The sequence below is a fragment of the Perca flavescens genome, chromosome 3 (assembly GCF_004354835.1).
Source record: "Perca flavescens isolate YP-PL-M2 chromosome 3, PFLA_1.0, whole genome shotgun sequence".
Lineage (NCBI taxonomy): Eukaryota > Metazoa > Chordata > Actinopteri > Perciformes > Percidae > Perca > Perca flavescens.
In genome coordinates, this window is record NC_041333.1 from 43,265,411 (window position 1) to 43,281,984 (window position 16,574).

General features: G+C 39.6%; 1 protein-coding gene across 1 annotated transcript in view; it reads left to right on the forward strand.

Moving 5' to 3' along the window:
* The window catches only part of LOC114552326 (NACHT, LRR and PYD domains-containing protein 5-like), a 484,575-nt gene that overhangs the window by 238,432 nt on the left and 229,569 nt on the right, over window positions 1-16,574 (forward strand). Inside the window, exons 9-10 of the mRNA XM_028573016.1 lie at window positions 4,078-4,224; window positions 4,509-4,628. Coding sequence (XP_028428817.1) covers window positions 4,078-4,224; window positions 4,509-4,628 — 267 coding nt within the window. The remainder of the gene's footprint in view (window positions 1-4,077; window positions 4,225-4,508; window positions 4,629-16,574) is intronic.

Genomic DNA, 16,574 nt, shown 5'->3' on the forward strand with positions numbered 1-16,574 from the left:
TGTGTGTGTGTGTGTGTGTGTGTGTGTGTGTGTGTGTGTGTGTGTGTGTGTGTGTGTGTGTGTGTGTGTGTGTGTGTGTGTGTGTGTGTGTGTGTGTGTGTGTGTGTGTGTGTGTGTGTGTGTGTGTGTGTGTGTGTGTGTGTGTGTGTGTGTGTGTGTGTGTGTGTGTGTGTGTGTGTGTGTGTGTGTGTGTGTGTGTGTGTGTGTGTGTGTGTGTGTGTGTGTGTGTGTGTGTGTGTGTGTGTGTGTGTGTGTGTGTGTGTGTGTGTGTGTGTGTGTGTGTGTGTGTGTGTGTGTGTGTGTGTGTCTGTGTGTGTGTGTGTGTGTGTGTGTGTGTGTGTGTGTGTGTGTGTGTGTGTGTGTGTGTGTGTGTGTGTGTGTGTGTGTGTGTGTGTGTGTGTGTGTGTGTGTGTGTGTGTGTGTGTGTGTGTGTGTGTGTGTGTGTGTGTGTGTGTGTGTGTGTGTGTGTGTGTGTGTGTGTGTGTGTGTGTGTGTGTGTGTGTGTGTGTGTGTGTGTGTGTGTGTGTGTGTGTGTGTGTGTGTGTGTGTGTGTGTGTGTGTGTGTGTGTGTGTGTGTGTGTGTGTGTGTGTGTGTGTAAAGTGAGACACAACACAACTCTAATGTTTCTGATAAAAGGGTCGAGGTTCTTGTCCAATGAAGTCTAATCATTTAGAGCGAGCAGTAGGAGTTAATAAGTTACTGAGGTCATTCATATTTCAGCAGAGAGAGAGAGAGAGAGAGAGAGACATCATATTCTAGCATTGGAGATTTCTCTCCAGGTGGAGAGCTGATTAGCTCTCATATCAGACCAGGTGGGTAGCACCCTGCCATGAGTCCATGAGGCTAATGTCTGATTACTCCATATTGTCACTTTGATATTTGGTGATTACATTCTGAATCGGCAGCGTTCTCTCTCAGGTAAATCAGTGAGTTAGTAGTAGGGTGTACAGGTGAGTTGCATATGAAGGGGTTTGGGGTCCTTCAGTAAGTAACTTTGGGGTACAATGTGGTTTTGATGAATTTTACAAGCAGCAATACCACAGGCCAAGCAATCGCCCGTGCAAAACAGGCACATTTTCGACGGGCACTGCAGGCTACTAGTAATAACAAAAGGTCAGTTCCTATGGCAACTGGGTTAGATGTAGATCACACCTCAGCAATCATTCTGATGTCTGCATTCCTGCATTCAGAGAGATTAGTATGCACAAATTAAAGTTACAGATGTTGTAGGTTTCCACAGAATGAAGCATTAGCTCGATGTCCACATAATCCACAGGACCACGCGGTAAAAGTTTAACTATTCATTTTTACACAAGAACAAATACAACAGTGCAAAATTAAAAATCCACTTCAAAAAAAGATGCTGCAGAGAGCCAGTGAGAGGAGGTGAGAATGGTGAAGGAAATTATTGTATGAATTATGAAAAAACATAAATGACTGCATTTTAGACTCCTACAAACATCCTTATTTATTAGAAGGAGAACACAAAACTCAGGAGGCAGTTAACACTTAAACATGTAAATATATATGAAATATAATGCAGTAAGAAGGCTTTTACATCAGGGACCTGAGCCCAGATCTGCTCTCTTTTAATTAAAGACATTCTTAGTCCACTACCACTCAAACCATTTGATGGATGGATAGTAGGGATGGGCGATATGGCCTAAAATCCATATTGCGATATACATTGCAGCCTCTTGCGATAACGATATATATTGCGATATATAAATTTTAATAGAACCATTTCAGACCAGGTTACATAGACCCTAAGGAAAACCAAACTGCTAAATGTATATATATTTTTTTTTTAAAGAGAAAGAAACATAGTATGTAGTTTTGAGAACATTTATTGTTCAAAACTGTAATTATACAACATAATGTTGCAGATGAATAAAATTCAAGTACACTAGTTGCAGAGACTTTGACAAAGAAAAAGCTTAAAGTATTGGGTGTCTTCTCTTTAGTGCAAACCATTCTAAAAGGTACTACACTTAATAAGTTTAAGTCCTTGGTTCTTAAATGCCACCCAAGATGCAGAAATACTTTCAGTATTAGGCATTGATGGAAATATAGTTATTTGGAGATAAGGTTACTGTTATTGTGATGTAGTATTCTATTATATGAAGTATTGTATATTGTTCCAACTAGTGCAGTGAGGTGTCTGAATGAATGGAGGAGTAAACGGTGTGATTGTTTTTAAATGGATTGAGGACAGACATCTTTAAACAGCTGGAGTCTGTGTGGACTCTCAACACACCATCCTCTGATAGAATCACAACAGTTTTCACCCTGAACTGAAATACACTCCTGCTCTTTATTTTCTGCTGCTAAAGTTGTTATTTTCTACCTTATTACCCCACTGGGACCCTGACTTCTACCAATCAGTACTCTGGTACAGGTCTACTGATGCCCCGTCTTCTGTTGTCTGTTGTCTGTCCTGTCCCTGGTCTGTCTTAAAGGCTCTACTTTAAGTAGTAATTACACTTCATGTGGAGTCTGTAATGTGTGGACACTAAATGTAGCCTGTCTCGTATGTTGTTTTTTATATAATGTAGTTTTTATATATTTTAAATGTGTAACACCACTTGATCCATGGTGAAACATTGTTCTGCTTCACTATATACAGTATATATATATGGATGAAATGACTATTAAACCCACTTGACTTGACATACTTTAGATGTAAAAACAACTCCATTCCCTGTGTTATTACATGTTAACTGTCAGTCTGTGTGTTACTATATCTGGTAATGCTGAGCCTCTCTGGGCCCCTCCTCTTGTTTCCTGTTTAAAGTTTACTTTCACTTTACACAGTTTGTGTCGCAGCTTTTTCTCTCGGTGTGGAGCTCCAGCTGGAGGTAATTTAACTCTAATGTCTCTAATGTTTTAATATATATATATATATATATATATTTAATTTGTGTTAAGTACATAATTCCATGATGTGGTGAAGTCCAGCTTTGGTTAGTTTAGTTTAAGAGCAGAAAATAGTCATGAGAAAACCAACACAACTGGATGAGAAGATGATTACAACTGGCGTTTTCTGTATATGGATCCTCCTCCATGTTGTGGAGGTATCTGACTAGTGTTACTGTCCTATAGATCCTTTAAACAACTCCATTCCCTGTGTTACACATGGACATTTTCAGTGGTGATTTACTATATCTGTGTGTGTGTGTGTGTGTGTGTGTGTGTGTGTGTGTGTGTCCTGTTTGTGTGTGTGTGTTTAGAGAAAGCAGAAAATTTTTCGTTTTTACTTCCAGTGGCCAATCAGTGAAAAGCACTATTAACCTCTATAGACGTGTGGAAGGTCCCTAATTGCATTCACAGGAAAAGGAAGAACAAACACACACTGACAACAACAACCCCAGTTACACAGAGAGAAGACACAAAGCTCTTATTGTGAAAATCTGCTTCCTGTTAGGTGGGGCTGTGACTCATCAGGAAACAACTCACCTGAGTTGTTCTCTGTCGACATTTTGGACTGTGATTAGAAACAGTAAGTATCTGTTTGGTACTTTAACACCACGTTAGTCTCTGGTCTCTTCAGGGTTAGTTTCTGGCTCTGTAATGTTAAATATAATGTTTCTACTTCACTTCTTATTTCCTGATGAAGTCTTAAGGACTCTTGTGTTGAAGATAAATCTCCATGTTTTGGGTTGTGTGTGTGTGTGTGTGTGTGTGTGACTGTGTGTGACTGTGTGTGACTGTGTGTGTGTGTGTGTGTGTGTGTGTGTGTGTGTGTGTGTGTGTGTGTGTGTGTGTGTGTGTGTGTGTGTGTGTGTCTGAAGGCTGAGGCAGGCTGAGTGTTAATCCAACATTTATTATCTTACTGTTAGCTTTCAGCTCTGACTTCATGTAGGGCCTTATGGAATCTGTCTTATAGCTTTTTAAATTCTCTATTTCATGATTCCCTCCATGACAACTGACTGAGTGCTGGCTGGTTTTATATCCTACTGTATACTCTGTGTGTGTGTTACTTCCTGATCGTTGCTTCCTGTTTTTGACTCCTGAACAAACTTGATTTCTTTTAAATGTTGTGAGCTCACAGTCAGTGTTCCTGTTTGACCTCTCAGACTGACTTCAGATCAGAAGATGAGTGGTTTGGAGGAAGAGGAGGATGGAGCAGAGTCTGTAGTATCTGGCTGTCTGTCTATGAGGAGTGATCGGTCCAAAGATCCTCCTCTAATCTTCAGTAATGAACCTGGACCCTCAGACACAAAGTAAGACCACTGATACTAACTCATTTTATGAATCAGTTGCCAATGCCACGTTGTTGTTGTTACACATTCACACATTTGTTCATCTTCCTCTTTGTATCTGTGACAGCTGTCAGTGACCCAGAAAAACTCTCTAATCTAATCTAAGAGGACTAATACACACTTTAAATCCTCCTAATTATTGACAGTAGCAGCAGGTTGTGTGTTTAGAGCTTCATAAAGGGCTAAAAAAAGAGCATTTATCAAAGATTGAAGCAATATGAATAAAAAGCTGTTGGTGTTTGCAGAGTTGAGGACAACAGACAGAGAGCAGAGTCTGTAGTATCTGGCTGTCTGTCTATGAAGAGTGATCGGTCCAAAGATCATCCTCCAGCCTTCAGTAATGAACCTGGACCCTCAGACACAAAGTAAGAGACTGTTTTACTGTCAGCTGACCTGATGAAGATGAAGACTAAATGTTCTGATGAAAGATTAATATTCATGATGCAGAACTATTAGTTCAGATACTGTTTCTAACTCAGATGGATCTCTTCTGGCTTTTAAAGCTGAATGTTGAAGTTACTGTAAAGAGTTTTTTTAACTATTTAAAATCTGAAAATGTTCGTCAAATGTATTTATTTTCTCAAAATAAAACAACAGCCTCTATCATTTTAGTGATGAAGAAATGTTTTCACAGAAAGAGGAAGAGGAGTGATGTTTCTGAGGAGGAGCAGCCGTCCAGATCCAGAACCAGAGCTGGACTGCAGACAGCCAATCAGAGCAGCTCTGACCAAAGTAAGTCTGTCCATCTGTCTGCTGATGTCTTCATGTCTGAACACACCACTGGTTGTTGTAATACTGAGACATGTGTTGAGTCAGACAGCACAGACTAGGGCTGCACAACATATCATTTATTATCGTTGATTAGTGTTAACTAATGCAATACACACATCAAGAAAGATGCTCAGATTTTATTGTGTTAATTACAAGGATAATTTAAGTAACTTTCTAATTTAAGTCATTCTTTTTTGTCTTTTTAATATTTATTTCAATTTTTTAATAAAAAAGAAGTTGGAAATCATTTCCTTTCATTTGTTTTTAACTCAACAAGCGTTGTTGTATTTTAGCAGAATCCTGAAAGCAGCAGAACTGACAACACTTCATGTTTGTGTGATTATGTATCGTATATATATCAATATTCAACAAAGTTATAGCATAATATGTATTTTCCTTATATATCATGCTGCACTAGTGAAGATATTTAACATAAATATTGTTACAGTTTACGTCCATCTGAAATTTAACTGGATTGTTTTCATATTGGTAATAAAAATAATCATCAGATTATCATCTTTTCTCTTTCTTGTTCTGTCTCTCACCTTTGTCCTTTTTTTAGTGAATGTTGGTCATCAGAAACATAAGATCAGGCTGAAGGGGACATTTGAACGTGTGACTGAAGGAGCTGAAACAGGAAGTAGAACCCTCCTCAACAGGATCTACACTCTCCTCTACCTCATAGAGGGACAGAGTGAAGAGGTTAATACCCAACATGAGGTGAGGCAGCTCGAGACAGCTTCCAAGAAGAAGACCCTCCATGACTCTCCAATCAAGTGCTGTGACATCTTTAAAGCCTCACCTGGCCAACAGAAACACATCAGAGTGGTTCTGACGAGCGGCGTCGCTGGCGTTGGAAAAACCTTCTCAGTGCAGAAGTTCTGTCTGGACTGGGCCGAGGGTTTGGAGAACCAAGATATCAGTCTGGTGATTCCTCTTTCCTTCAGGGAGCTGAACTTGATCAGAGATGAGCAGTACAGTCTTCTGGAGCTGCTCCGTGTTTTCCATCCAACATTACAGGAGGTCCCAGCAGAGCAGCTCGCTGGCTCTAAACTTCTCTTCATCTTTGATGGCCTGGATGAAAGCAGACTTTACCTGGATTTCAACAACAATGAGGCTGTTTCTGATGTCACACAGAAGTCATCAGTCAACGTGCTGTTGACAAACCTCATCCAGGGAAGCTGCTTCCCTCGGCTCTCGCCTGGATAACTTCCCGACCTGCAGCAGCCAATCAGATCCCTCCTGCGTGTGTTGACAGGGTAACAGAAGTACAAGGCTTCACTGATGCCCAGAAGGAGGAGTACTTCAGGAAGAGAGTCAGTGATGAAGAGCTGTCCAGCAGAATCATCTCCCACATCAAGACCTCCAGGAGCCTCCACATCATGTGTCTGATCCCAGTCTTCTGCTGGATCACTGCTACAGTTCTGGACCACATGTTGACTACAGACCAGAGAGGAGAGCTGCCCAAGACCCTGACTGACATGTACTCACACTTCCTGCTGGTTCAGACAAAGAGGAAGAAGCTCAAGTATGCTGAGGGACATGAGACGAGTCCACAGGAGCTGACGGAGGCTGACAGGGAAGTTCTTCTGAAGCTGGGGAGGCTGGCGTTTGAAGAGCTGGAGAAAGGAAACATCATGTTCTACCAAGAAGACCTGGAGCGCTGTGGTCTGGATGTCACAGAGGCCTCGCTGTACTCAGGAGTTTGTTCACAGATCTTCAAAAGAGAGAGTGTGATCTTCCAGAAAACAGTCTACTGCTTCGCTCATCTGAGTGTTCAGGAGTTTCTGGCTGCAGTCTACCTGTTCCACTGTTACACCAACAGGAACACACAGGTACTGGAGGACTTCCTGGGAGGAGATTATCATGTTCGTGATGATGGGACAATGATCATTGGGACAATGATCATTACCCATCCCTGGATGTCTTCCTGAAGAGAGCCATGGAGAAATCCCTTGAAAGTAAAAATGGCCACCTGGACCTGTTTGTGCGCTTCCTTCATGGCCTCTCTCTGGAGTCCAACCAGAGACTCTTAGGAGGCCTGCTGGGTCAGACAGACAACAGTCCAGAAATCATCCAGAGAGCCATCAACAACCTGAAGGAGATGAACAGTAAAAAGATCTCTCCTGACAGAAGCATCAACATCTTCCACTGTCTGACGGAGATGAAGGACCACTCAGTCCATCAGGAGATCCAAGAGTTCCTGAAGTCAGAGAACAGATCAGAGAAGGAACTCTCTGAGATCCAGTGCTCAGCTCTGGCCTACATGCTGCAGATGTCAGAGGAGGTTCTGGATGAGTTGGACCTGGAGAAGTACAACACATCAGAGGAGGGACGACGGAGACTGATTCCAGCTGTGAGGAACTGCAGAAAGGCTCGGTAAGTCCAGATGTGATTATCATTTTAAATCAGTGTGAAGCTGAGACCATCAGTATTAGAGTAAACATACAGACTTTACACACATGAACAATATACAACTTACACACTATAAAAAAGATAAACCAGCTTATTGTAAATAATTCTACATGTTACTCTGCAAATGTCTTTGTTGTCTCAAACGCTGTGAGAATGAGACGATGATGATCTTTGTGTTTGTATCTAAAGTATCTTCTGTCATCATTTAATCACAACAGACAGCCTTTTTACAGTGTATACAGAGTCAGCAGTGTGTTTCTATAATGGGTCTATTTTATATACAAACAGACATTTATTATTTGTGATCTGCTGAACTAACATCACATGAAGTTTAAGCTTTTTCATAATAACTTTCAGTAAGTTATTTTTATCATATTTTTATGAGCAGATTCTGAACTATTTCATTTTAGGGAAGTTCATTTTCACATTTCATAACAATATCTATCAGGGCTGGTTTAAATAATAGATTTTTCTGATTTAAATAGAGTTTCATTTGAATGATCCAATATGGATAGATAAAATCCAGAATGGGTTTCTGTCTGTATAATATATGAAACTAGAAAAATCCGGAAGAAATTTTTACAGTGTGCCTACTACTTGGTGCACATCTCAATAACACTAGTTAAGTAGATACATATGTCACACTGTCACAGAGAGAGAGAGAGAAAATGAATATGAGTTTGATGGATTTAGGATGCTTAAAGTACTGATTATTTACATGGAGTCTGATGGGTTTAGCGACACAAGCCTCAGCTATTCAATATATATATATAATTTGCTTAAATTTTAAATACATACAGTGTTGATTTAATGGTGAAGTGTTAATTGTCTTAACCTTTTAGAGCTATACCTTTTTAAAACCTATTTGAGACCTTTCTGTTTACCAGAAACAGCTATGAAGTAGCTAGCGCTAAACACACCAGACTCCATTTAAAAAATAGTACTTTTAGCGAGCATAGAGACAACATATATTTTCACATGTAAATCGGTAACCTATGTTTTTATTTCAACGAACACTAGAGTTTTGATGGTGGGAAAAGTGTAGAAAAGCCCAAAAACGGAGAAAGGGGAGCTTTATTTGTTTTCTGTCGACTTTGAATGAAGTATGTTTTACAATGCTTAAAGTACTGATTATTTACATGGAGTCTGGTGGGTTCAGCGACGTGAGCCTGTTTTAACATTGAATGATTAAGTGTCTTAACCCTTCAGAGATGTACCTTTTTAAAACCTATTTAAGACCTTTATGTTTACCAGAAACAGCTATGAAGAAGCTAGCGCTAAACACACCAGACTCCATTTAAAAAATAGTACTTTTAGCGTGAATAGAGCCAACACATTTGCACATGTTACTCTGTAACTTATGTGTTTATTTCAACCAAAACTAGAGTTGTGATGGTTGGAAAAGTGTAGAGAAGACCAAAAACGTCTTTTTATAGTTTTATTTTGTTTCTGTCGACTTTTAATGAAGTGTGTTTTACGATGCTTAAAGTACTGATTATTTACATGGAGTCTGGTGGGTTTACCGACACAAGCCTCTGCAGTACACTATATATATATATATATATATATATATATATATATATATATATGATTTGCTTAAATTTTAAATACATACAGTGTTGTTTTAATGGTGAAGTGTTAATTGTCTTGACCTTTTAGAGATAGACCTTTTTAAAACCTATTTAAGACCTTTATGTTTACCAGAAACAGCTATTAAGTAGCTAGCGCTAAACACACCAGACTCCTTTTAAAAAATAATACTTTTAGCGTGAATAGAGCCAACATATTTCCACATGTAAATCGGTAACCTATGTGTTTATCTCAACCAACACTAGAGTTGTGATGGTTGGAAGAGTGTAGAGAAGACCAAAAACGGCTTTTCATAGCTTTATTTTGTTTCTGTCAACTTTTAATGTAGTGTGTTTTACGATGGCCCTTGGATTTTGGGTAAACACAAAAGCCATTAAATGACTGTTTATTTACATGGAGTCTGGTGGGTTAGCGACATGAGCCTGTTTTAACAGTGAATTGTTAAGTGTCTTAACCCTTCAGAGATAGACCTTTTAAAAACCCATTTTAGACCTTTATGTTTACCAGAAACAGCTATTAAGTAGCTAACCTAAACACACCAGACTCCATTCAAAAACCAGTAAACATAGCGTGAATAGAGCCAACATATTTTCCCATGTAAACCAGTAACCTATGAGTTTATTTCAACCAACACTAGAGTTGTGATGGTTGGAAAAGTGTAGAGAAGACCGAAAAAGTGGTTTAATAACTTTATTTGGTTTCTGATCGGGAAAGAAATGTAGTGTTTTTATGATGCTTAAATGACTGTTTATTTACATGGAGTCTGGTGAAAAAACAGCTTTTGGTGATTAGGTCTGAAGTCAGTTAGGAGTCAGTCAGTTGGTCAGTTAGTCCATCATTACATCATGTTAGCTGAGAAATAACACTTCTCCTTCCTTCCTTCCTCCTCCTCTCATCATCACAATAGAGATAAAAGTCTGGCCAACGCATTGATGTGGTTTTAAGTTTTCTTGTCCTCTCCTTTTCTTCTTCTCCTGTGGCAGTATGTGTTGCTAAAGTGATTCAACACTGCTTGAGTAAAGGCCATCGACACCACAGGTATATAGTTAATATCGTTAGTAACAGCTTATCTGAGCTACCTTTACTCTGCTTTCCTGTAAAGAGAGGACAACATGGCCGACAGTAAAGAGGAGGTGTGTGAGGGTGTGAACTTGTTGCTATGGTGTCTTCCATGGGTCAAACATATCCATGTAATGATAATTAATCCTCTGAAGTTTGTTCTGTATTTCAAAAACCGTGTGTCCAAACGACAAAATATTTTGTTCAGTTTCTATCGGCAGTTGGTGTGTCTACAACAACATTTTTACATCCGTTGGTTTCCATAGTTACATGTCTGAGACCGGCACTAAATTTCCTACATTTTGACCAACTATGATGTATGAAGAGTGAAAACTGTAGGAGGGAGAGAGCAATTTGTTTGGAAAAATGGGGGCTTGTTTTGATGCAATTGTTTAGATCTTCAAGCAGATGTTTCCCTTAAAGTCTTTGGGAAATTTTTCCACTTTTTTGGCTCCAAATGGTCCCTGAAACTGCCTTCCCAGGTCTTAGAAAAAACATAGCACACCATTTGACCATGTTTGGCTCCACATACAACTGTCAGGCAGCTTTCTCCACAATGAACATAATTAAACAAAAATGTGGCGGAAGATGGAGAATAAGCAAAAGTATGAGAAAGAATGGTCCCTGTGCCATTCAAGCCCAGGTTTAAAATCCATCAACTCTGTCATGCTAGCTGTCGGAAAGTTTAGATAACATGGGGAAGATACATTACAAGAAAGGAAGTTTTTATCATCATCAAAACTCTACAATTGTTAAGATCTCCTCAAGATTTATTATTTGTAAAATTGGTTGAGACTGTTGAGTCAAAAAGGGATGACAAACAGAAAAGGGGAAATTTTGAATTGTACTGAATTAATTTGATTTGACGGTCAGTTACTGATTACATTCAGATGTTGATACAACTACTAGGCTACATAAATATATATAACACTAAATTGTTAGACATTATGATCTTCCGGACATTTGCTTCAAAACATTTTCTCTAACTGGACCTTTATAAAATTTAGTTGAATATCCCTGCACTAAGTGCTTGCTCTTGGGGTAATTAATGGAATTGTTGGGTCCTTGTATATTATATGAGTGTGGTCTAGACCTACTCTATCTTTGTCTAACTGTCCTGACATAACTCTTGTTATGATTTGATACTATAAATAAAATTGATTTGAATTGAATGAAAAATACATTAAAGGTTAACTACAGTTTTTTCAACCTTGCCCCCGTCTGCCCATGCATTTGTGTCTAATAGAGTAATATGACCAAAGATCTTTGAATTTGGTCCAGTATTTAGGGAGATCACAATGACGAGCCGGTGTGAACCGAGCTACTATGTAACCTAATGGGGCAATTGGGAATCCTTGCTTTTTGTCCAATAAACGTGATTCTTTTTTGCTACTGACAGGCTGAGATTGTTGCTAAAAGTGTCTGACAACATTATAGATCTCAGGACTCGACTTCTTGACTGAAGACAGTGGTGTGGAGAGTGAAACACGAGACGAGAAACAGGTGTTCAGGTAGTCTGTTGTTACGGAGTATGATACAGAAATCATAGGCTCTTGTTATCTAAAAGATTTTCAGTGCAATGGCTCAATATTTAAATTATTTTGACAGGGTGGAATCACTTTCATTGGACAGAAAATAAGGTTCAACATTGCCCCATTAGGTTACAAAAAAGGTTCAGCCTGTCATTGCGATCTTGAATACAGGTTGCCCCATTAGGTTACATTGTAGCTTGATTAGCGCCAGCCTGTCATTGCGATCTTGTTCAATACCGGACCAAGGTTGAAAAAGAAACGGTAGTTACCCTTTAATGTAACTGCTTTGGGGTAAATTCTTGATGTAAACATTGAGAGTTTAATAATAGAGACAGAGGCAAGTCCCATCGGAGGGGAAAACATCTCTCTGGTCTGTTGACTTTTAATGTGTGAAGGTTTCCTCCTCTTTGTTCCATCTGCTAGAAAACAACAGAAACATGTCTTAAAGCTGCTCTGTGGTGATATTCACTACCAAAAGGCTTAATAAACCAGAAGTTACGTTTTCATAATCTGCTGAACTTAAAGCGCCCATATTATGCTCATTTTCAGGTTCATAATCGTATTTTAAGGTTGTACCAGAATAGGTTTACATGGTTTAATTTTCAAAAAACACCATATTTTTTGTTGTACTGCACAGCTCTCTCTCACTGCTGAAGCTCCTCTTTTCACCCTGTGTTCAGGTGTCTGTTTTAGCTACAGAGTGAGACATCTTTTCTTCTTCTTCTTCCGTACTATCTTTGATTGCACTCACACATGCTCAGTAGCTCAGATGTAGAGAATGTCAGCTAGCTAACTCTAGAGACAGTAAAAGAAAGGCTGTTTCTCCAACTTTGGTCAGTTACAAGGCAGGATTAGATGGGAGACTTCTAAATTAGGGCGCACATGTAAGTAGTTCTTTTGTAGATTATGGTGAACTTGTGTGTGTTGTAGCAGTGGTTTGCTATTGAGAACGAGGTAGCATGCTAGCGTTAGCATTAGCTTTAGCATGCTAATGCTAACGCTAATGCTAACGGTTGCGGTTAGCCAGCTCGTTTCGGATTGTGACGTCACAAGCCGTGCCGATTTTGACCAGCTCACCAGGAGACTGAAGGCAGGACACATTCAGAAACCATATCTCACTCAGAACACCATGGATGGGTTTATTTCAAAGTTTGTTTGTGTGTGGAAGCACCAGAGACACAAAAGAACACCCCAAATCCCAGAAAAAGTGATTTTGTCATAATATGGGCACTTTAAAAACTGAGCTTTTATGAAGAAAAAAGTGGATAAAGACGTGATGAATAAGCAGAGAGAATGGGAAGATTTTAGGATCCTACAGCATCATCACACCAACCTAACGATATGTCCAATGTTATGTGTGTTAGCTTAACTTACAGATAGAAGAGGAGAGTTCCCCTCCGGTGGGCGTGGCTTTCATAGTATGACGTGATTCGCTCTGTCTCTATGCAGCAGGTTAGAGGGAACCTTATACAACTGTATCATCTCTTTCATATCCAAGATAAATTAGTTTAACAACTGAAATATCCTAAATAAACATTGAAATTGTGAATCAGAATCAAATCTATCAGGAAATTAGAGGCGATACCCAGCCCTAATATCTATAATCATTGTTTGATGAGAGAGAGGATGTGGGGGGAGGCAAAAAAAACATCTCCATCCTCGTTAAATAAAAGCTGCAACTTTACATTGTTTAGTTTCCAACAATGAGCATCTTTTGATATGGGACAAGCTTTTTAAAGATTGTTACATTTCTGGTCACCCTAAAATTCCAAATGTAAGACAACGTGTTTCTCTTACATTTCAGTAACACTAAAGGCAAGATGGGCAGAGAAAATAGCAGCAGACATTAGTGCCGTGGTTCTTTATTGAATGTGTGTATTTATCTCCTGATTTACTGACACATCAGCTGATCACACAGTCAGCTGCTGGGACAACCTCCAGGTTTGTTCTGCCAGTGAAGGAGAGCTCAGCAGGTTCACCTCAGTGGTGGGATTGTATCAAGCTCAGAGAAGAAGTGAGTTGTAGTTATACTATAAATGCAAGTCTGCAGTCTTGAGTTTTTTAATACAAAATAAATCCAGAATGGATATCTGTCTGTATGGCATGGCCATTTTTGAATGGGGTCCCGTGACCTCTCACCTCAACATATCTGAATCCAACATCAGACCCTTGTGAATGTGCTTTTTGATCAAATGTGAGGTCTGTTTTTTAAGGATAAAAGTTTCATATTTGATAATTCTTTAAATGTTTATCTGTCATCACAGGATTAACTGTGAACTCTCTGACACGGACTGTGAAGTTGTGGCCTCAGCTCTGAAGTCCAACCCCTCCCATCTGAGAGAGCTGGACCTGAGTTACAACAACCTGGAGGATTCAGCAGTGGAGTGTCTGTGTGCTGGACTGCGGAGTCCAAACTGTAGACTGGAGACTCTGAGGTCAGTTCATGTATTGTGCTCACATTCAGTGTATAACTCACTAGGGCTGTTGGAACAAATTCCAAAAGTCAAATATAATTTGAATAGTAAAGCTATCAATTATATTTCAATGCTGAAATTACTATTCAAATGTGATTCTTTATAAAATGTTGGTTAATGTTTTAACGATTTTTGTAATGGCCTACCCGCATGCTTTTTTTTTTTTTTTGTCACGTCTGATGAACAATCAGTTATGTTTTTAGGACTAGGTGAAACAATCCCCTGTTTAGAACCTGAGGTATGAGTGGTAACAATACATCCATCGGAGTGGTTTCCTCGCTGTGGTGGTGACAGGTCTGGTTGAATGGGGGTTTTAGCTTCATTGGGGTCATCAGGTTGTCACCCTCCTTCACTGGTGTTTCAATGATAGGCCCACGACACCTCCAGACGGCTCATTGGCAGCAACTGGTGTCCCAGGTGTGCCCCCCCCATCTGCTTTCAACCCTTACGTGCCACAGGTGTTATTAGCAGAGGTGGGTAGTAACGAGTTACATTTACTCCGTTAAATTTACTTGAGTAAGTTTTTGAAAAATTATACTTCTAGGAGTAGTTTTAAATCTCTATACTTTTTACTTTTACTTGAATAGATTTGTGAAGAAGAAACTGTACTCTTACTCCGCTACATTAGGCTACAATGAGCTTGTTACTTTTCTTTTGACCTCTTTGGTATTCTACGCATCATTGTTTTTATCCCCCCGCGTACGCCTCATTTTAATGTTTTATTTTGACAGAGAGAGACTTCCGCTAAAGGCTCTATCACGTGACTGTGTTTCACCAATCAAACGTAGTTGTGCAGTCTCGTCTCGTCACCATACTCAAACTCAGCGGCGGGATGGGTTAGCTTTACAGTCGCAGCAAAACAAAAATGGCAATGTCAGAATCAGCCATTGGCAATGCAGACACAGATGAGGAGGAACAGCCCAGAGGCCAGATCAACATGTCCTGGATCTCTTTCAGTTACCCGTCTTCACCTAACCTAACCACCGCGGTCCCGCAAGCTGTGTCACGACGGTGGTTAACTAGTTCAGTCAACTCAGGTTTTCCCAATCCAGCGGCGCGTGTTCACATAAAAGAGGTGATGTTTGCACAACATGACCAACAATAGCCACATATTTTATATAAGAAGATCAAACTATAATTCTACATAAATACGAAGAACACAGACACGGTTTTACAGGCAAAACGCAATACAGTCGCTGCTTCCTAAAACAGGAGGACAGCTGGCAAACAAGTAATTAGTTTGATGACTAATTTTTACTTTTACTTGAGTCATATTATTCTGAAGTAACATTAGTTTTACTTGAGTACAATTTTTGGCTACTCTACCCACCTCTGGTTATTAGGCGTCCAGGTGGACTCACCCCTTTTCACCCATAGCCATCGACTTGCTTCTTCTGCTGCACATGAGAGGGCTTTGATGGTTTGGGGTAGGGTTGGCCTCGCACTCCCAATTCCTTAAGCAGCCTGATGGTTGACTTGCCCATGAAGAAACTTCAGTCATGCTTACGAACCTCGGCACCAACGCCTTAGTCCTAGCCGCATCACTGTTGTGCTGATAATGACTTTAAATCAAACTCTCGTCTAATATTGCTTAATTCAGTCACAATTAATTATCATGTTTCCAACTTGACTTGTTTGGTGTAGATATTTAAACATGCTGAGAAGGGATTTCATATACTGTATCACCAAAAGTCCATAGTCAACATATAAACACAATCGTTATTTGTCTTCTTTGAATGTTTCCAACGCAATTTGTTCTTATTTATAATATGTCGTAAAGCACAAAGTCTGAACTATGGCAGCAGGAGTAGAGTTTTCAAAGTTTAGTAAAGTGAAACAAATAAGACAGTAGGAGACTAAACCAAGTTAGGCTTTTGTATTTAATTAAAAATATATATTTGCAAATATAGGAAGAACATAAATTTCACAAAAGGCAGCAGCCCTTTATGGAGTCAGTCCCTCAAATGAGTGAACAGAAACATTAGGCTTAAGCTAACATTAGCTTAATGGCCGGGACACATCAGGCCAATTATCGGCCGTGGGACAGTCTGGCGAGGTCAGTGACTCAAAATCACTGCATGAAAAGTGGGATTTCCGTCCCCGTAAATGCCTGTAAACGCCCGGAAATCCCCCTGATTTTCGGCAGTTATCGACAATTTACAGGCTGCGAACGTCACGTTCGTCTGTGCCACATACTGTCGGAAACGAACCATGACGTATGTGGAGAGCCCCCGCGGAGATGTTAATGGATCTAATTAGAATATGAATAGGCGCCTGGCCAGAGAACGTCTGGCTTGGCTGGAATTTCCTCACTCGCTATTGGATGAAACCACTACTTTTAAACAAGAAAAATCTCTCGTGATTGGTTGACAGGTCTGTCATGGGTTAGGCTATTGGTCAACCTGGGCCATTATTATTATAATAATAAAATTATATATTTATATATTATATATATATATATATATATATA